This window comes from Gobius niger (assembly GCF_951799975.1).
Source record: "Gobius niger genome assembly, chromosome: 16".
In the NCBI taxonomy this organism is placed as follows: Eukaryota; Metazoa; Chordata; class Actinopteri; order Gobiiformes; family Gobiidae; genus Gobius; species Gobius niger.
Window position 1 is genome coordinate 9,572,050 of NC_136867.1, and position 16,015 is coordinate 9,588,064.

A 16,015-nucleotide genomic window follows, 5' to 3' on the forward strand; every position below is an offset into this window, starting at 1 on the left:
TCTACTCTTAAGACTCATGAGGTCTGAGGGAACAACTTTTGCAGGTAATAAAACCTGTACAAACATTTCAAAAGAGAAATGTTTTTTCAGGGGCAGCAGCTTGAGGTGACATGGACTTCATATGAAATGTCATTATAATCTGTCCCTGTCAGCCAGTTAAAGTCTCAATCGTAAGCCATTCCAGTAAATGCACTCCCTCTCCCTCCTTTGTCCAGCCATTTCACCTGCATCCCACAAACTTCCTCTTCTTCATCTGCACGGTCCACGGCAGACAACAGCCGCTCAATCATGTTCAAACTTCTTCACCAGTGTCGAGGCTGAGTGAGGAGATACATGACCATCCAGTTAACTGATCAAAGTAACAGACTGGCCTGGACCCTCTTCAGAGACTCAGGCCTGTGCGGTCTCCGCTGAGTGTGCTGGTGGGAATCAGCTGCACGTATGAGCAGGGCCTGAACGAGAGGGAACCGGGAAAAGAACAAACAGGAAAGGAACTGTGTAATTTTCTCTGTGAGCGGCTGCACCAACACAGCGGACGGAGCGGAGGGCGTGAGGGCTCAGCAGAAGACAGACAGATACAGAGGGGGCTAATTATTCCAAATGAAAGTCTTTATCGTAGCAAATAGAGCCAAGCGGCAAAGCTCGTGGATTTCTCTCCACATTAATGAATACAAAAGGCGAAGGACAGGAGCTTATAGTACGTACACCATAGAAAAGTTTTACTTGAGTAGTTTTTGATTACTTCACCCACCTGATCATAGGTTTTGCCCTGTTACATTTAGTATAGATCAAACTCAGCAAGGGTGCACTGAGAAAAGGGCAGACAGAAGCAGATACAAAAGTGTTTGTGAGAGAAGTTAGGTTTCACGAGTTCCTAACACGTTGACAATGTTTGAAGAGTCTCACGTTTATTTATGGAAATCACTTTCAAATGTGTTAATTATGAACTGCTTATGCAACTCCCGACATCCCTACCTATGATTCCAGTGTTGTTATTGTGAAGTCAGAGCTTAAAGGAATAGGCCACCGTTTTTACATACTAAGATATGTTCTTACCTCACTTTAGACGTGTTAATATATCCCCGTCTGGTCTTTGTCCGTGCGCTCTGCCAGGCAAACGGAGCACATACGCAGCCTCTCCCATATGTCATATAGCTCCGAAAAAGCTAACGATAGAAGCTACCAAGCTCTTCCACGTGTTCCCTATTTAAATAAAGTTACGTGAAGTGTTTTCATGCGAAGTATATTTACACAGAAATGTAACGTGTCGATTTTATAAGCAAATAAAAAGGGGGACTATATTGTGAGGCGTAATGATACGAGGAGCAAAGCGTCCGCGCAGTAACTCCTAAAGACTTCCCCCGCTCACTTCCGTCAATAACCTTTAGGAGTTACTGCGCGGACGTTTTGCTCCTCGTATCATTACGCCTCACAATATAGTCCCCCTCTTTATTTGCTTATAAAATCGACATGTTACATTTCTGTGTAAATATACTTTGCATGAAAACACTTCACGTAACTTTATTTAAATAGGGAACACGTGGAAGAGCTTGGTAGCTTCTATCGTGAGCTTTTTCGGAGCTATGTGACATGTGGGAGAGGCTGCGTATGTGCTCCGTTTGCGTGACAGAGCGCACGGACAAAGACCAGACGGGGATATAATAACTCGACTAAAGTGAGGTAAGAACATATTTTAGTATGTAAAAACGGTGGCCTATTCCTTTAAAAGATATTAGGGTGGGGGGTTATTTCTGATCCATAGGACTGCAAAATAAATGTCCCCATGAAGTCTAACCCCTACAATGTGTTATAAATGTTTGTTGTTCCTCTGCCGATCAGCCAATTTTGGACAAGTAACACGCCCTGATTGAAAAATGCTAATTCAATTATCCCTGTATCATTATATCATCAGTACATCAATAGTTCAGTCTTTATCCTGACTCCCTCTGGTCCACAGATTTTGTTCAAACCAATGTAATCAACCAAACCTACTTGATTTTTCTCTTAAATGAGCATCTCTTCTTCTCTGCTCATGTTGCAGGCGGCTCTGTGTGAACCACCACTCTCACTGGATAGACAGCCTATGCTTTCACAAGGACGTGTGTCTCCCCTGGGAGCCTCCACATGGCGCTGCTTATTCTGGGACTTTTCTGCTCACGCACACGGTGTTTGCATCGGCGCGGCTTCCAAGACATCACCAGGCAACTAGCCAGCAATCCTGCGCGAGAGGAGGTCACAGTATTATCTCCCGTCTACATTTCACACAACAATAATCAGTATTTAGAAATGTAGAGACGAGGTTACAAATGTGAACTACATGTGGATGGAGCTGAGATAATGTACAACATATTCATCAGCTGTTATAGGCCACTGTTGTTCTTGTCAAAAACATACCTGGAGCTGTGTTCCGACCCACTCGCACCTCTTTGAGTAATCTTTGATTCCCAAAAGCCTATTCATAGCACAGTGGTGACACCTCCCAAAAAAATGGTCTCAACTTATATGCGCTTTTCCACCGTTAGGCGCTTTACAGCAAGTATCCACGCACCCATTCACACTCTCATTCCTACACCGGTGTGCACAGACACTGGAGGTAAGGTGGGTACAGTGTCTTGCCCAAGGACACAACGACAGCGTGCAACTTTAGGAGGTGGGATTTGATCCGATCACGAAACAACCCAAAAAATGTGTCTCTAAATGACAAAAACAAGAACTGCAGAGGTATCGAAGTAGTACAGCCTGATGCAGCCCGTGTACCCAACCACAATCGTTTAAAAATTGCACCAAAAAAAAAAGAGAAAAGAAAAGAAATAGTGGTACCTCAAGTTGTGAATAAAGCTACGTGATGTCCGCTTTTGTTGCTAACTTTGTACTACTGAGAAATGGATGTGGATATTCGAAATGTGTTTAATCAAACAATGAGGTAATCTTGCAAAACAAAGAAAAAGACTTCACTTATCTCAAAGGGAAGTTTAGGGAGTTACTGTGACCCGATCTGACATGAAGCTGGAGTCCCAGCGTGTTCCACTAATGGCTATTTCCTCCAGCAGCACCATTACACTTCCTTATGAGATGAGCTCTGCAGGGGATACGAAGTCATTAAGAGAGGCCTAGAAAAAAAAAGAAGTGGGATTAGATTTAGGTTACGAGAGTAAGATTAATCTATAATTAGACCAGAAGTCAAGCAGCAATAACTACATGGCAAAACACAATGCAGAACCTAAGAAACTACATTAGCAACAACACTGCAACTAGACTTCCTTCAGGTTGATAATATGTAATACAGTACATCATAAAACACCCTGTAACGTCCCCATGAAAAGGCACATCTCAGCGCCGCTCTCAGCGACTGTGCGCTTCCTCTCCTTCTCACTCTGGAGGTGTGAAAGAGCTGCGATGGAGACAGACTCTGATCACTGTATCCACCGCAGTGACGCACTCAGTCAGCGCTCGTGCTTCTGTGGAAGGGCTCCTGCTTGTGGACCGGCCTGTCAATCAGGACCGAGGACAGCACCCCGCCAGCTGATCCCCCTCGACTCACAACCGAAGAGGTCAGGCCGACCCAGCGGACCGCAGGTTCACATATACTGTATATGACCAGTCACGAGAATATAAAAAGATGTTATTACCACAGAACCGAGACTAAAATGATGACGCTTAGAAGCATCATGTGTGCATCAGTGGCCTGGATCAGGGACTGGAGCGAGGGTTCCCAAACATTTCTTGCCACAACCCCCAAAATAATGTGAACAATCTCGGATCCCTCAAACTTCCTTCATATTAAAGCTTACTTTATTATTGGATGTTGATTCAAAAATATATTTATATATATAACCTGAATAGTCTGTTTAATTCAAGTTCAACAAAAACCTCAGCCATTTGTTTTTCCATCAATATGTGTCAAAACAAAATTTAAGACATACCATACCAAGAGCAAGGCCAGTCTTAAATGGAACTAAATTAGGAAAATCTAATCTTTCTTTCTTTTATTTTGAACATGTGAGCAACACAACACACCTTTACAAAATTTTAAACGTAAAGGCTGTTACAAATCAAAAAGACAAAAGCAAACTTGTCAGTCCCCTTGAAAAGCCAAATACAAATGCACATGTCCAAAAAGGAGTGAGGAGAAGTTTAACTTATTTAACCCCACCCCCTATTTCAAAAACAGACTGATCAATTTCCTGTTCCTATATAGTTTCTCAAAACTCAAAATAAAATAACTAAATAGCAAAAATAACAAGGTAAACTATTATCTGAATTCTGAAATTTCTGAGATCTTGCCAACAAGCTAAATTGAATTCACAAACACTATCATATTACAGGAGTAAAATCAGGGCTAATATAGAACTGAACATTTAAAATGCCTATGCATTTTTGTTTTAGGCTAAGTAAGCAAAAAACGTAGTATTTTTGTGGTGTATTGTAGTTTCTTGCAGTTTGAATATTGCGTCATCTAATGTTACAATGACAATAATATTGTATCTCCATTGTGTGATCAATAAAGTCTAATCTTACCTTACTAAAAGGAGTGTCAATATTTGGGACTCCCATCCTAAAGCCTCACGATCCCCAAAAGTGTCATGACCCCAATAATAAGAGGAAAGAAGAAGAAAATCATAAATGGCATCATTTAATAAAGTAAACACATATATGTTCACAATAAATGTTTAAGAAACACTCAGCATGTCATGTACATAAGGATATGACCCCGAGGCGCCGGCTCAGACACAGGTTTTGCCCACTTCCATGCATGGCTGCTTTTCCAAACTGTGCAATATTATTTTTAATTTCCTTGGCATGAGCAATGAGCTAACTAACTCATTTTGTGTCCACTGACATTCTATTCTGTATTATTTTCCCAAAAAAACAAATCACACTGTGCCGCGAGAGCCATATGAAACACTCTGCCATATTTCGTTTCCCAAATTCTGAGGCACAAATCAGCACAAATCTGTTGACTGTCAAGGCCAATAAATCTGTGCTCCTTTTTCTAAATGTTGTCTCAATCTTTCATCACTGCAATTCAGCGCTGACCACTGGAGGAAGTCAATTATACTCGGCCACCGCTTTACAGCCGCGGGGTTTGATGAAAGAGGGTGTCAGGCGTGGTGGCATTGAGGCAGGCAGGCAGGAGGGGGGGGGATCAATTCTGGTGATGACTTGCTCCAATTAACCACCGCGTACAGTAAAAGGGTGTGTTCAATCTGGGTGCTCCACTGGCCTCGCGCTGTCCTCTTTCTCACACAAAAGCAAGTGAACTCACAACTCCAAACTGAGGCAAAACTGGACTGGACACTGGACTTGAATACATTACTAAAGCATTTGGCCACAAAAGACCGTCTGTCATTTTCTCTCATCATCTTGTATTAATGATGGGAAAGTGTGACCTCGTGCACAAAGCCTTCTCCAGCACATCCCAGAGATCCTCAATGGGGCTAAGATCTGTCGACTCTGTGTCTCATGCTCCCTGAACCACTCTTTCACAATGTGAGCCGGATGAATCATCTTGGAATATGCCCATGGGAAGAAGAAATCCATGAAACTAGTACTTTCCATAGAAGGAAGCTATAGTCGCTCGGTTTGAACGCTTGCTCCTCCAACATGATCCAGTTTGGGCCCTGAGCACAAACTACCCACTTATGGGAACAATTAACTTTGCATCACAAAGCCATGCACAACAGACGACCGCTAATGATTCAGGCGCGTTACAAAAGCCCCTCAATGGACACAGAAATAGAATGGAGTAGAGTATCGAGTGAGTCACACCGTGTCCTCTGTGACGCGGGCGGAAGGTGCGTGGGTGAGCGGGGGTTTATGGGGGCCGAGAGAAGGGGGGGGGGGGCACCCTGTCAGCCACGCACTTCACTCGTTTAACGGTTGCTATGACACCACATGGAAGATGACTCTCCAACCACAAGAGAGCTCTTACGTTTACAGACAATTTATCTTTTGTCTGAAATGTATAGATGAAGAAGTGTAAAAAAAAATATTACACATACACAAAATCTTTGAGCCTCGCTTAATATCCAAACTGATGTTGTGTCAGTCACAAAACCACAAAACCTGTCCACAGTAAGTGAAAGGAGTTGGAAAAGGAAGTTGTTCACTCCGATTCCTATAAAAAGTGAAATAGAGTTCGGGAAAATCCACAGTTACCATGGAGATCCGCCATCTTTGCAGCTGTTAGCATACATTTTCCATAGAACATTGGATGAAAAGAGTATAAAAAGTGGAGAAAAAAGGAACAGCTCCGTTAGCTGCTGAGTTACTGCTGGTAAATACATCTAACTCACTGTGGTGTCCAAGTGTTTTAATGTGAACAATAACTCCAGTATTTTAACTTTTAAAATCTTCTCCACTAGTTTACAATTGCTGCTAATCCCATAATGCTTAGCGATATGACATCACATTCCCGAACTCTATTGGGACAGGTTAATTGGGAGTGGTTAATATACACTGCCTGACCCCCCTCCTTTAGCTTTGAGTACAGTAATGACTGACACAATGTCAAAAGATCCAGTGTTGCATCAATTTTTCACTGAGGTCTTGTATTGACGATGAGAGAGTGTGACCACTGCACAAAGCCTTCTCCGGCACATCCCAGAGAGATCCTCAATGGGGATAACATGTGGACTCTGTGGTGGCCAATGAATCCTGCGGCATTGTCATCTTGGAATATGTCCATGTCGCCGCCGGGACCTGGGCACGTCCAGAACCATTTGATCGGCAGACCGGAGAGCTCTGCTGGGGCGATGTACGGTCACCAACTCAGTTAGATATAACCGAGCGAGACCATGAAGGGCTTTAAAAACAAACATTAAAATTTTGAAATCAATCCGAAAACGGACCGGGAGCCAGTGCAGGGAGGAGAGGACGGGAGTGATGTGGCTGTGTCTGGATGAACCGGTGAGAAGACGGGCTGCTGCATTCTGCACTAACTGTAACCGGTGGAGTGACGACTGTGGAAGGCCAGAGTAGAGAGTGTTGCAATAGTCCATTCCTTGGGCACGCACGCTGCCTTCATGTGGTCTCGTAAACACCACTTGACTTGAAATTGCACATGAACGCCTTCTCATCTCGTATTCACCACTGGGAAACCGGGAAATCGTTCTGATGCCCGAGTTCCAGAGATGAAATAACCTTTGACCTTACAGCACGATGATAGGTTTAGCTGACAGTGATGAAGCAGACACTATTTATTACGCAATTTTGATGTCATCTCTTTTTCCACTTGTTGTCATGCAAAAAAAAGGTAAATGTGCTTTAGCGGGCAAAAACACTGCAACAGTAGGACAGCGTCTGTAGACCACTTTCTCAGCTGAATTTACTTCATGGTGTAATTGTGTATTTCTTACTTACACTTTGTTATGGCACAATGCATTTGGAATTTCCACTTTCCCAGAGCACATGAAGTAATAGTGTTGCTGAACCTAGACCTGACCAACCACAGCAACCACAGATCAGTCAGGCAGTGTGTAAGCATGTATTTAGGCTAAAATGAATTCAGAATATAAGGTGCGTGGACTCCCGCCGGGTGTTAACGAGAATTCAGTTACAGCAGCTCACGAGTGCCAAGCCTGATTTACAACTACATTCATCATCAGCCAAGGCTATCGTCGAATCGAGACCATTCACACTCCAGAAAGAACAGCGCTGAGGCAATTTCTCTGGTGGCAGAGAGGAGAAAATTGAAAGTGACAAATTGCCCCATTGCAGACGGGCTCTGGATGAAATGGGGAGTCATTTGGAACACTGGGTGCTTTTGCTTTTTATAAGAAAGGCTTCCAGGGAGGTACAGACACTGATGAACGTCCTATGAGTGTGAGAAGAAGTCTGGAAAGATGCCCCGCCCGCAGCATCTTACACCATACAGACTCCTGAGGTGACACATGCTCAAATTGTGGCTTATATTATTATTATTATTGGAGGCATTGCCATCTATTTTGTTGTTTTAAAGAAATTGACACAGATACAGCAATTATTGGCCAGTTGTATCTTGCTCATGTTTACCTGGCAACCAACCCTAAACATCAAATGGCCTTTGTGAGTTCTCCACTCATCATTTTATGAACAAAACGGCTTCCCGTACTTATAGTTTATCACTTTTGTAGCAGAGCGGGGTGATGTTTACTAATTATTAAAATAGGAGGTTGCCACAACGCCACCCAGTAGAACTGGGAACATACCTTAACAACATAGATGAGAAGGCACACAGGTTCGAAATTACTGATGAGGCAGAGACGGTCACGATCAGTTTGACAAGATTTATTAAGGGCTTCAAGTTACTATAAAATGTATTTTTATTGTATTTTTTAGTAGTAATTTATATCAATTAAAAAAAGGTGAGGCACTAAACATTAAAAAAATGCAACTGCGTGCAAGAGAGCTGAGGCTTGGCCAGAGGTAGGGGGACAACACAAAGGGGCAGAAACTTAAACAAGAAGACACACAAAACAAAACACACCAAGTAAAAGTGCACCTCAAACCAAGTAAAAGGGACCACCACCAACGAAATCCACCACCACCTCTGGGACGGGCCAGCAGCTTCTGGGCACAGAGACACAATTTTAGTTTGCATGTCACAACCATTGCAAGAGGACTCGTAAACACTCCACATATTCCTCAAACAAAAACAGTGAAGTAACAGAATCGACTATGCGCCGAGCAGCTGGGCGTCTCTCCAGGTGATCGGACAGGGGAGATCTCAGCGTTCAGCTGTTGGTGCAGTGCAGAGTCAGATGTTGACTTGTGGAGTCAACGGTGGGCAAAACAGCGGCATCTATGTTAAACAGGGGGTATTTATTAGAGGCTGCCTAAATAGAAGCTCCACCCAGGGAGTGCATTAGCGCTTACCGCTTTTGAGGCTAAACGCAGCTCCTATGACGGGGAAAGGTGAGCAATCGGGAGACAGCCTAAATAGAAAAGCCACGTTACAAAAGCTAGCACAGATCGCGTTAAACGGGTTGGAGCTTACCATTACGGTGGAGCGCACAGCGCGTCTGTCCCTTCTCAGACGAGCGGCGGCCTGTACTACAAGTAAACGTCAACATTAGCACCAATAAACCAATTAAAACGAAAGGTACCGGTGCGCGTCTCACCTGCCATAGCTACACTCAACCCGGAAGCTGGACACGGAGGCGGAGAAAGTGTGCGAGGTCAGAGGACGATAGACCAGGAGCCAGACATTTTTATAGGTCGCTAGTCACGCAAGTGACCAATCAGATGTTCCCTTAAAGTGGCAGAGCCCGCCTGCAGGCCATACTGCCACACTTTGTTGCCTTTTTAGTGAGTGCCTGTGACAAAAAAGTCACACAGTTTGAAAGCTAGACACTTTTGCTGTGATCTAAAAACCTGTATTTGAAGATAGCGGCCCTGGCTCAGAGCCCTACTAACCTAACAGAGCTCTCCACAGGCACCTTCCTGTGTCCAAAATAGGTACGAGGTCCAACAGGAGGTGACGAGGGACAAAGTAGGCCAAGGACTTTCACAGAAAATAGATTCCAACTCACCAAGGGCCTGGATCATCTTGGGAAGGAACAGGGAGAGACAATGTGGGTTAAATAGGATCCTAGAAATAATGGGATTCCATTACGCACACACACATATTGTAATTTTGTAATGCTATGTATAGATTTATGGTATGACCAAAACGAAGGTCTGGAATATGGACAAAACAGTGTAGTCTTTGTCAGATGAGAGTCCGCACGCACTTCCCAGTGAACTGCGTAAGACTGCCAACAATGATCTGGACAGGGCCTGTTCAACACGCTTCTGTAGCAGAGCAGACCGGTTTATCCTGAGGGAAAGTCCACACACCCAGCCTAGTCCTCCTGCTCTCAGGTAGAAGACGGGACTCAACTCATGGGCTCTTCCGGCCTGCCACAGGGAAACACATGTGGAGTCTCTGTCCATGCCAGGTCCAAAAGACTGAAGGGCCCCTTCATCCACTGGGACCCCAAAAAGTGACGTGACATGTAAACAACTCGGACCCCCATAAAGTTCTTACTCTTTAGGCCAGGAAAATATTTTAAATCACGTTAATATATATTTTGACAGTCTATTTTGAATTGATTTCACAACATATAGGTTGTTTTACACTCAAAAATATACCACAAACAAAGTACAATTTTTCAATTAGTTTCATTTTGAAATCATCTTGGAACCCCCACCCAAGGCCTCACGATCCCCAACTTGGGAACCATTGCACTAAACCATCATGACAATACTGTCAGGGAGCGGAACTCTCCCCTTCCCTCCCTCTGCTGCGCTCTATTATGTACATAAAGTATGTGTTTGATATTGCTCTCTATATAGTATTGTCTTTTTGCACAACTGGTTTGACAGTAACACAATTTTAATTATCTGTATGTGCAAATTACATGTTGTCGAATTGAAACACAATAGCCAATAGAACGAATGCAGAAGACTATTAGGTGATTGGCAATAGGTGTGTTTAAGATGAGCGAGGCGCTGCAGGCGGCTGCAGGCGAGCGGTGCATGCCGGTCAGAATCGCTCTGACGTCACCTGTGCGACGGTGCCCGTATTCTCGTGAGACCGAGGCGGCTGGAGCGCCTTGGGGAGGCGAGCGAAGTTGCTTTTCTCCGCCTCGCTCGGCTGGCTGAACTACAAAGGCCAAAGGGATTGTGGGAAATGAAGTGCCGTAAACACGTACGCTGACAGAGGACTGACAGATGATTGGATATGAGTTGTGTTTACATCGGAGACGTGTTGCCCTGACGCTCCGCAGCTCCTGCCTCATCTTTTCTCATCATAGATCTACTTAAATCTGCAGAAATGCTTCATATTTGACAGAAAGTGCCCGTGTGTTCAACATATGGCCTACATTTTAAATACGCATAAGTTTATTATTCTAATCCTAAACTGTAGGAGGAGAGTCGGTTATTGTAGCTGTAGTGATGAGGGCGTCTGTCTGGTGTGTGGGAGAAGCAGAAATGTTTTCACAAACTTTTATAATAGTTTTATTCCCAAACTCTTTCTAACAAACGCGAGACGCTGCGTGATCTGAGGCTCCTCTCTGTTCTCGGGGCTGAGATGTGTCTGCCTTGATTAGAGGCGCCTTTCTCCGCCCTCTGACGCCACCGCCTGGTCTCGTCTGGAATCGAGGCGAGGCGCCTCGCATCTTAAACACACCTATTGTTTGTTTGGGAATCTCTGCTGACGCAACATTCAAGCAGTCCTTCCTATTGAATACTAAAGCTATAATATAGAATCATTCAAGTCTATGTAAAGCAAACTGAACGGTGTATCGTTAATTAATGTTAATCAATTAAGCATTTCATTGATTCTATCCCAGCTCTGTTTTGGGGGGTTGCCCGATACCTGCAGCATTCTTCAGCAACAGAAGCACCGGTGGGATAACACACTATTTGTTAAACGTCACCTCAACACTCTGAAAAGTGAAGAGTAGCCTGATCGACCACGTGTAGAAGCACCTACTAAACCAATCCAGAGGCTAATGCACTTACATTTGTCTACTTCGTAGCCTGGTGCGCGGTGCGCCCCCATGAGGACATTACTTTAACAGCAGATCGCGTGGACGATAAAAATTTCAGCCCATCTTTATTTACAACATATTATTACGACACATTAACAAGCAATGGTTGGAGACTCACGGTAGTGCAACCAAATAGAACAACCTTCCAAACAAAGAAATATATAAAGATGTCACCAAGATAAATGCATAAGGAGAAACAAAAAGACAAAGGTCACGGTTTGTTGTGTTCTCACTCAATCTCACCTTTGTAGCTGAGCAGGAAATATTATATTCAACCAAACAAAAACAGAAAAAGCCAAAACACACTCAAGGGAATCTAAGGAGAAATAATGGGCAAATTATGGGAATCGTTTTTGCACCATACAACTATCTACTGGAGACTGAGTGGGTACTTTAGTACTTTAGAGTGATTTACATATAAAAAGAGGCAAATAAAAAAAATGTTTTAAATCAAGGACTGTTAGGCAGACAAAAGGGAGTAACGGCTGGGGTGGATCACAACAAACCAATGGCACAAAGAAACTGCTCTATAGCAAGCACATTTCAGAGTATTTCGTTCAGTGTTCCCAGGGTAAACCACTCAAAATAGGCATATGAAGTGCCATTGAACAAGCAACACAATGCATACATTTGCACTCTTAAAATACTTTTTTTTCATTCAGTACACATTACACATCTTCAAGTATAACCAAAGAAAAAAATGTTGCATCTTCTAATTTGGAAATCTGGCAATAACAACAATGTACCCAGTCATAACTGTCCAAAATGTCAAACAGCAGTTCTGAAGATGTTTGCTTCTTCTGTTAGAACTACGGAGGCCACTAGAGTTAGGACCAAGCATCGTCTTTTCTAGTTCTGCTAGACCATTGCATTCTTGGCTAGGAAGAGCAGAGTTTGTAGCATGTTGATCCATGGCAGAGACCTAAAAATACAGAAAGGTTAATCTAACAGCATCACAACCCAAAGCTTAAAAAGGTGAAAGCAGTTGTGTGTCAGGACCTACATGGAGCAGGTTAACCGTGGCGACAACATTTGGGATCAGGCTATTTCCGTTTTCCACCTGCAGTATCCTCTTCTTTCAATACAAATTTTCTTTTCAGAGCCTCAGAAATTAGGGTGGCTGAATCTTCCTCTCGTAGTGATGTACATCCCCTGTTGTACCTAAAGAGTAGAATTTATAACATAATCAACACAACGCAAAGTAAAGCTTTTCTAAATCAGGGCCTGTATGCAATGGATATGGATAAAAGGAGCTCAAACACACAGCTTAGGCCGAGGCAAATCAGTAGATCTGAACAATATATATTTCCCGATCATTTTACCTGTCTTTGCTCATCTTCATGCGGTTCATGTCCTTTAGGATGTCCATGACGTCGGCAAAGCTGGTGGACTTGGACAGAGAGACAGTGTCCTCCTCTGCCTCTCTGAAGTCCATGCTGGGTCTGTCCAGGTCAAAGGTGGCGGACGCCGTCATGGAAACGGGCGGCAGAGGGTCAGGCACGAGCTCCGATACTATAGAGACCATATCTTTGTCGTCTTCCTCTTCTTCCTCCTCCTCCTCTTCCTCTGTAACATCACTGATGACGAAGGAGGCGGCAGCTGTGGCAGCTGGCTGGTAGGAGGAGGTCTCAAACGGAGCCAAGGAGAAACTCATGCTGGTGTCATCAGGAGACAGCAGGTCGGGCGTCATGGGGTTCGACCCTGGAAGGGATTGAGAAGAAAGTGAAATTGTGAACCACTAGACAATTAAGAGGTATTATACATTTTACATATATTTCTGCATCCAAATGACACATCATTAAGAGGACAAGAGGTGGAAGATCTTTAAGCTGTAATAATAGTTTGTTGAATATTAGTGTTTTTTTCTCATGTATAATTATGTCTGCAAATTACCCAATTAACTTAACCAGGGATAGAAAGTTCATCAAAGACAATAATGTAAAGTTTACCTTAATGAAATAACACTGGATGCGAGATCACAAAGGTAAAACTAGGGCCAAGGAAGTCCCCTTCACTTATGGCAATTACCATTAAAGCTTTAGGACAAGTCAGAACAGCTGATGCATCCATTTATCCCTCAGAGTTACATAACCACGTAGTCTGATAAATTCATGATGCTGTCACTTTGTTTGCTTCTGGATACTTGCAATCACTTTGTAATTACCTGTGTCAGTGGCCACAATCTTCGCAATCTGTGCCCGCAGTTTGCTAAGCTCATCCTGCAAAGCTGTGGTCCTGTTCAGAGCAGTAACACCAGGCTTTTTAAGGCCTTCCATTCTTTTTAAGCCCTCACGCCTGAAGTTGGGCACAGAGGAGTTTCTATGAAGAACTAGGAGAGGAGTTGGCCGCCATTCATGTTTCAGTGGACGAGCGTCACTCCTGGGGAAAAAAAAAAAAAAGTAATTCAAGTGAAGCTCTAGCTGAGTGACATCTCAAATCAAACTGATAATGACTGTAAAACCATTATGGCAATCTGAAACACAAATGACAGTCAGAACATTTACTAAGAATCACCTGACTCTGGCATACGTTTCCTCTTCATCTGCAACAATCCAAGCTATATCTGCTAAAGTAGGAACCATTGGCCCATCAAAGGGACGAAGAGGGGGCAGGCCTGGAAGTTCCTGTTGAACATCATTGAACATGTTATGTGAATGTTTTGTGCTTTGAACACATAACCCCGGTATAATCTATCAATACCTGAAAACATGCCCTCTGTGGAGGTTTGAGTGGAAGAGTAGAGCCGATTCTTCTCACTACACTACGTGTGGACCCATGGGGCTTATTTTGCCAGATAGGTATTACATCCTGTAGAGTAGAAAGATAAACAGACATTATTTTAAATAGCATTAATAATAATAAGTGCAGACTATTTCATGTCATAGTAGTAATGAGCTTTTATACTCACTGCGTCTGTCTCCATGCTGCTAGGTCAGTAGGCTATCACTCACAGGGACAGTGCACAGGCTGGTACAATGTAACTGAAGGCAGATCACCTCAGTAAGCAGATGTCATCTCTGGTTGTTTGCCAAGTCCTGGAATGAACTGCACTCATTAAAGTGATAGTCTGTAAGTTTGCAAAGTGAGGAAATTCCTCCCCTCTTTAACTTAGTTTGCAAAATGAGGCGAGCAGGGAGGATCCTTGATTCTGATTACCATAGTTGCTAAGATCTGGGAGGGAGGTACTTTACAAAAAATGATATATTAGTGGTGGGACTCGACAAAAATTAAACATTTTAGTCGAGTTAATTATGGCCTTTGTAATTAATTAATTGCATTTAAGCATCATTTATTTAGGGGTTGTATTTCTTTTTAGAGGTAGATGCTTCTTTGTATTGGAGATGTAAGTGGAGATGTGGGGCCTGTGTGATCATTTCAGACACTTCAAAGACAATAGCAGTTTTATTTATTTGGGAGAATGATCTTTGTAATAGCTTTATGTCGGCTTTACTGTGTGAATAAACAAGTTTGTCAGTTACATTGTTTTTGGCTTTACGTGTTGTTTGTGCCTAAGCAATGTCTGCAAGATAAAGGAAACTGAAGTATCAAAAGGAAAGTGTGATTAATTTCGATTAATATTTTTAATCGCACTAAACCACATGTCATTAATTAATCGTAATTAATCGGGGGGAAAAACCGTTACATCAAAATGCAAAACCAGGTGGTCGATTTTGCACATTTTATAAAATTAACAAAACACTTAATAAGCGAGTGATGAAGCGGTAATGACAATGAGCAGCCCTATAATAATCCATGAAATATTGAAAAAATATATATAGGCTACTGTAGTATGTAGGCAATTTTTTAAAGTAGCTATTCATTATGTTTTCTCAGTTACTACAAAAACATAGTTAAATTTTTTTTATTTGCATCTAGTCTCTTGTATTTCTTTTTACTCAAGCACATCTAATGTGTGCATTTAAAAATAAACATGGTAAGTAAATAAGAAAACTACTCCTATTCTTCTTTAGATAGAAATAAAATGAAATGAAATCGCACCTCTTGGTGAAACAATTCAAAGAACAATTTCATGTCAGCATCCGAGCATGTGCATAGTACAGCATGACTACAAAGCATAAAAACATATACACAGTATCAAATATAATACAGTTACAATTGCAAAAAGCGACATTGTGTTAGCGTTAGCATTACGGCCCTGACCTCACCTTCGATCTGCAAACCTAAACAAACTTGTATTTTGGGAACTGTACGGATGCAAAAACAATCTAGACACGCACCTCAATATTGGCTCTGGTCACATGTAAAAAAGCCAAGGCAAAGTTAGTTTGTGACAGATTCTCCTCTTCGTCTTTCAGAGTTGTGTTTTCGTTCTTTAGGCCGCCGGAAGCCCGTGTGTCCGATCCTGAGATCTGATTGGCTGAGAATGTGCACATCCTGTTTTCACCGGTTTAGCGCAATGTCCATAGACCATGAATGTAACATTGTAATAAAAACATTTAATATAAGGGTGGTGCATCAGTAATAATTGTTCAATA

General features: G+C 42.7%; 1 protein-coding gene and 1 long non-coding RNA gene across 4 annotated transcripts; both read right to left on the bottom strand.

The window, feature by feature from the left end:
- Nucleotides 1-8,587: 8,587 nt before the first annotated feature.
- LOC306976062 lies at nucleotides 8,588-9,091 on the bottom strand. The gene is made up of 3 exons (XR_013793742.1): nucleotides 8,978-9,091; nucleotides 8,857-8,915; nucleotides 8,588-8,782 (listed from the first exon to the last, which is right to left on the bottom strand). It is a non-coding gene; the product is annotated as an uncharacterized lncRNA (long non-coding RNA).
- Nucleotides 9,092-11,934: 2,843 nt separating this feature from the next.
- mtfr1l (mitochondrial fission regulator 1-like) lies at nucleotides 11,935-15,883 on the bottom strand. 3 transcript variants are annotated; one of them, XM_079573676.1, is made up of 8 exons: nucleotides 15,758-15,883; nucleotides 14,428-14,554; nucleotides 14,220-14,327; nucleotides 14,034-14,143; nucleotides 13,684-13,898; nucleotides 12,842-13,220; nucleotides 12,523-12,680; nucleotides 11,935-12,441 (listed from the first exon to the last, which is right to left on the bottom strand). In XM_079573676.1, the coding sequence occupies exons 2-7, from the start codon at nucleotides 14,440-14,442 to the stop codon at nucleotides 12,563-12,565; spliced, it is 945 nt and encodes a 314-aa protein (XP_079429802.1). In that variant the 5' UTR covers nucleotides 14,443-14,554; nucleotides 15,758-15,883; the 3' UTR covers nucleotides 11,935-12,441; nucleotides 12,523-12,562. The 3 variants fall into 3 exon arrangements, with proteins under 3 accessions (XP_079429802.1, XP_079429803.1, XP_079429801.1); XM_079573677.1 differs by having other exon boundaries at nucleotides 14,428-14,564; XM_079573675.1 differs by having other exon boundaries at nucleotides 14,428-14,586.
- Between the last annotated feature and the right edge of the window lie 132 nt (nucleotides 15,884-16,015).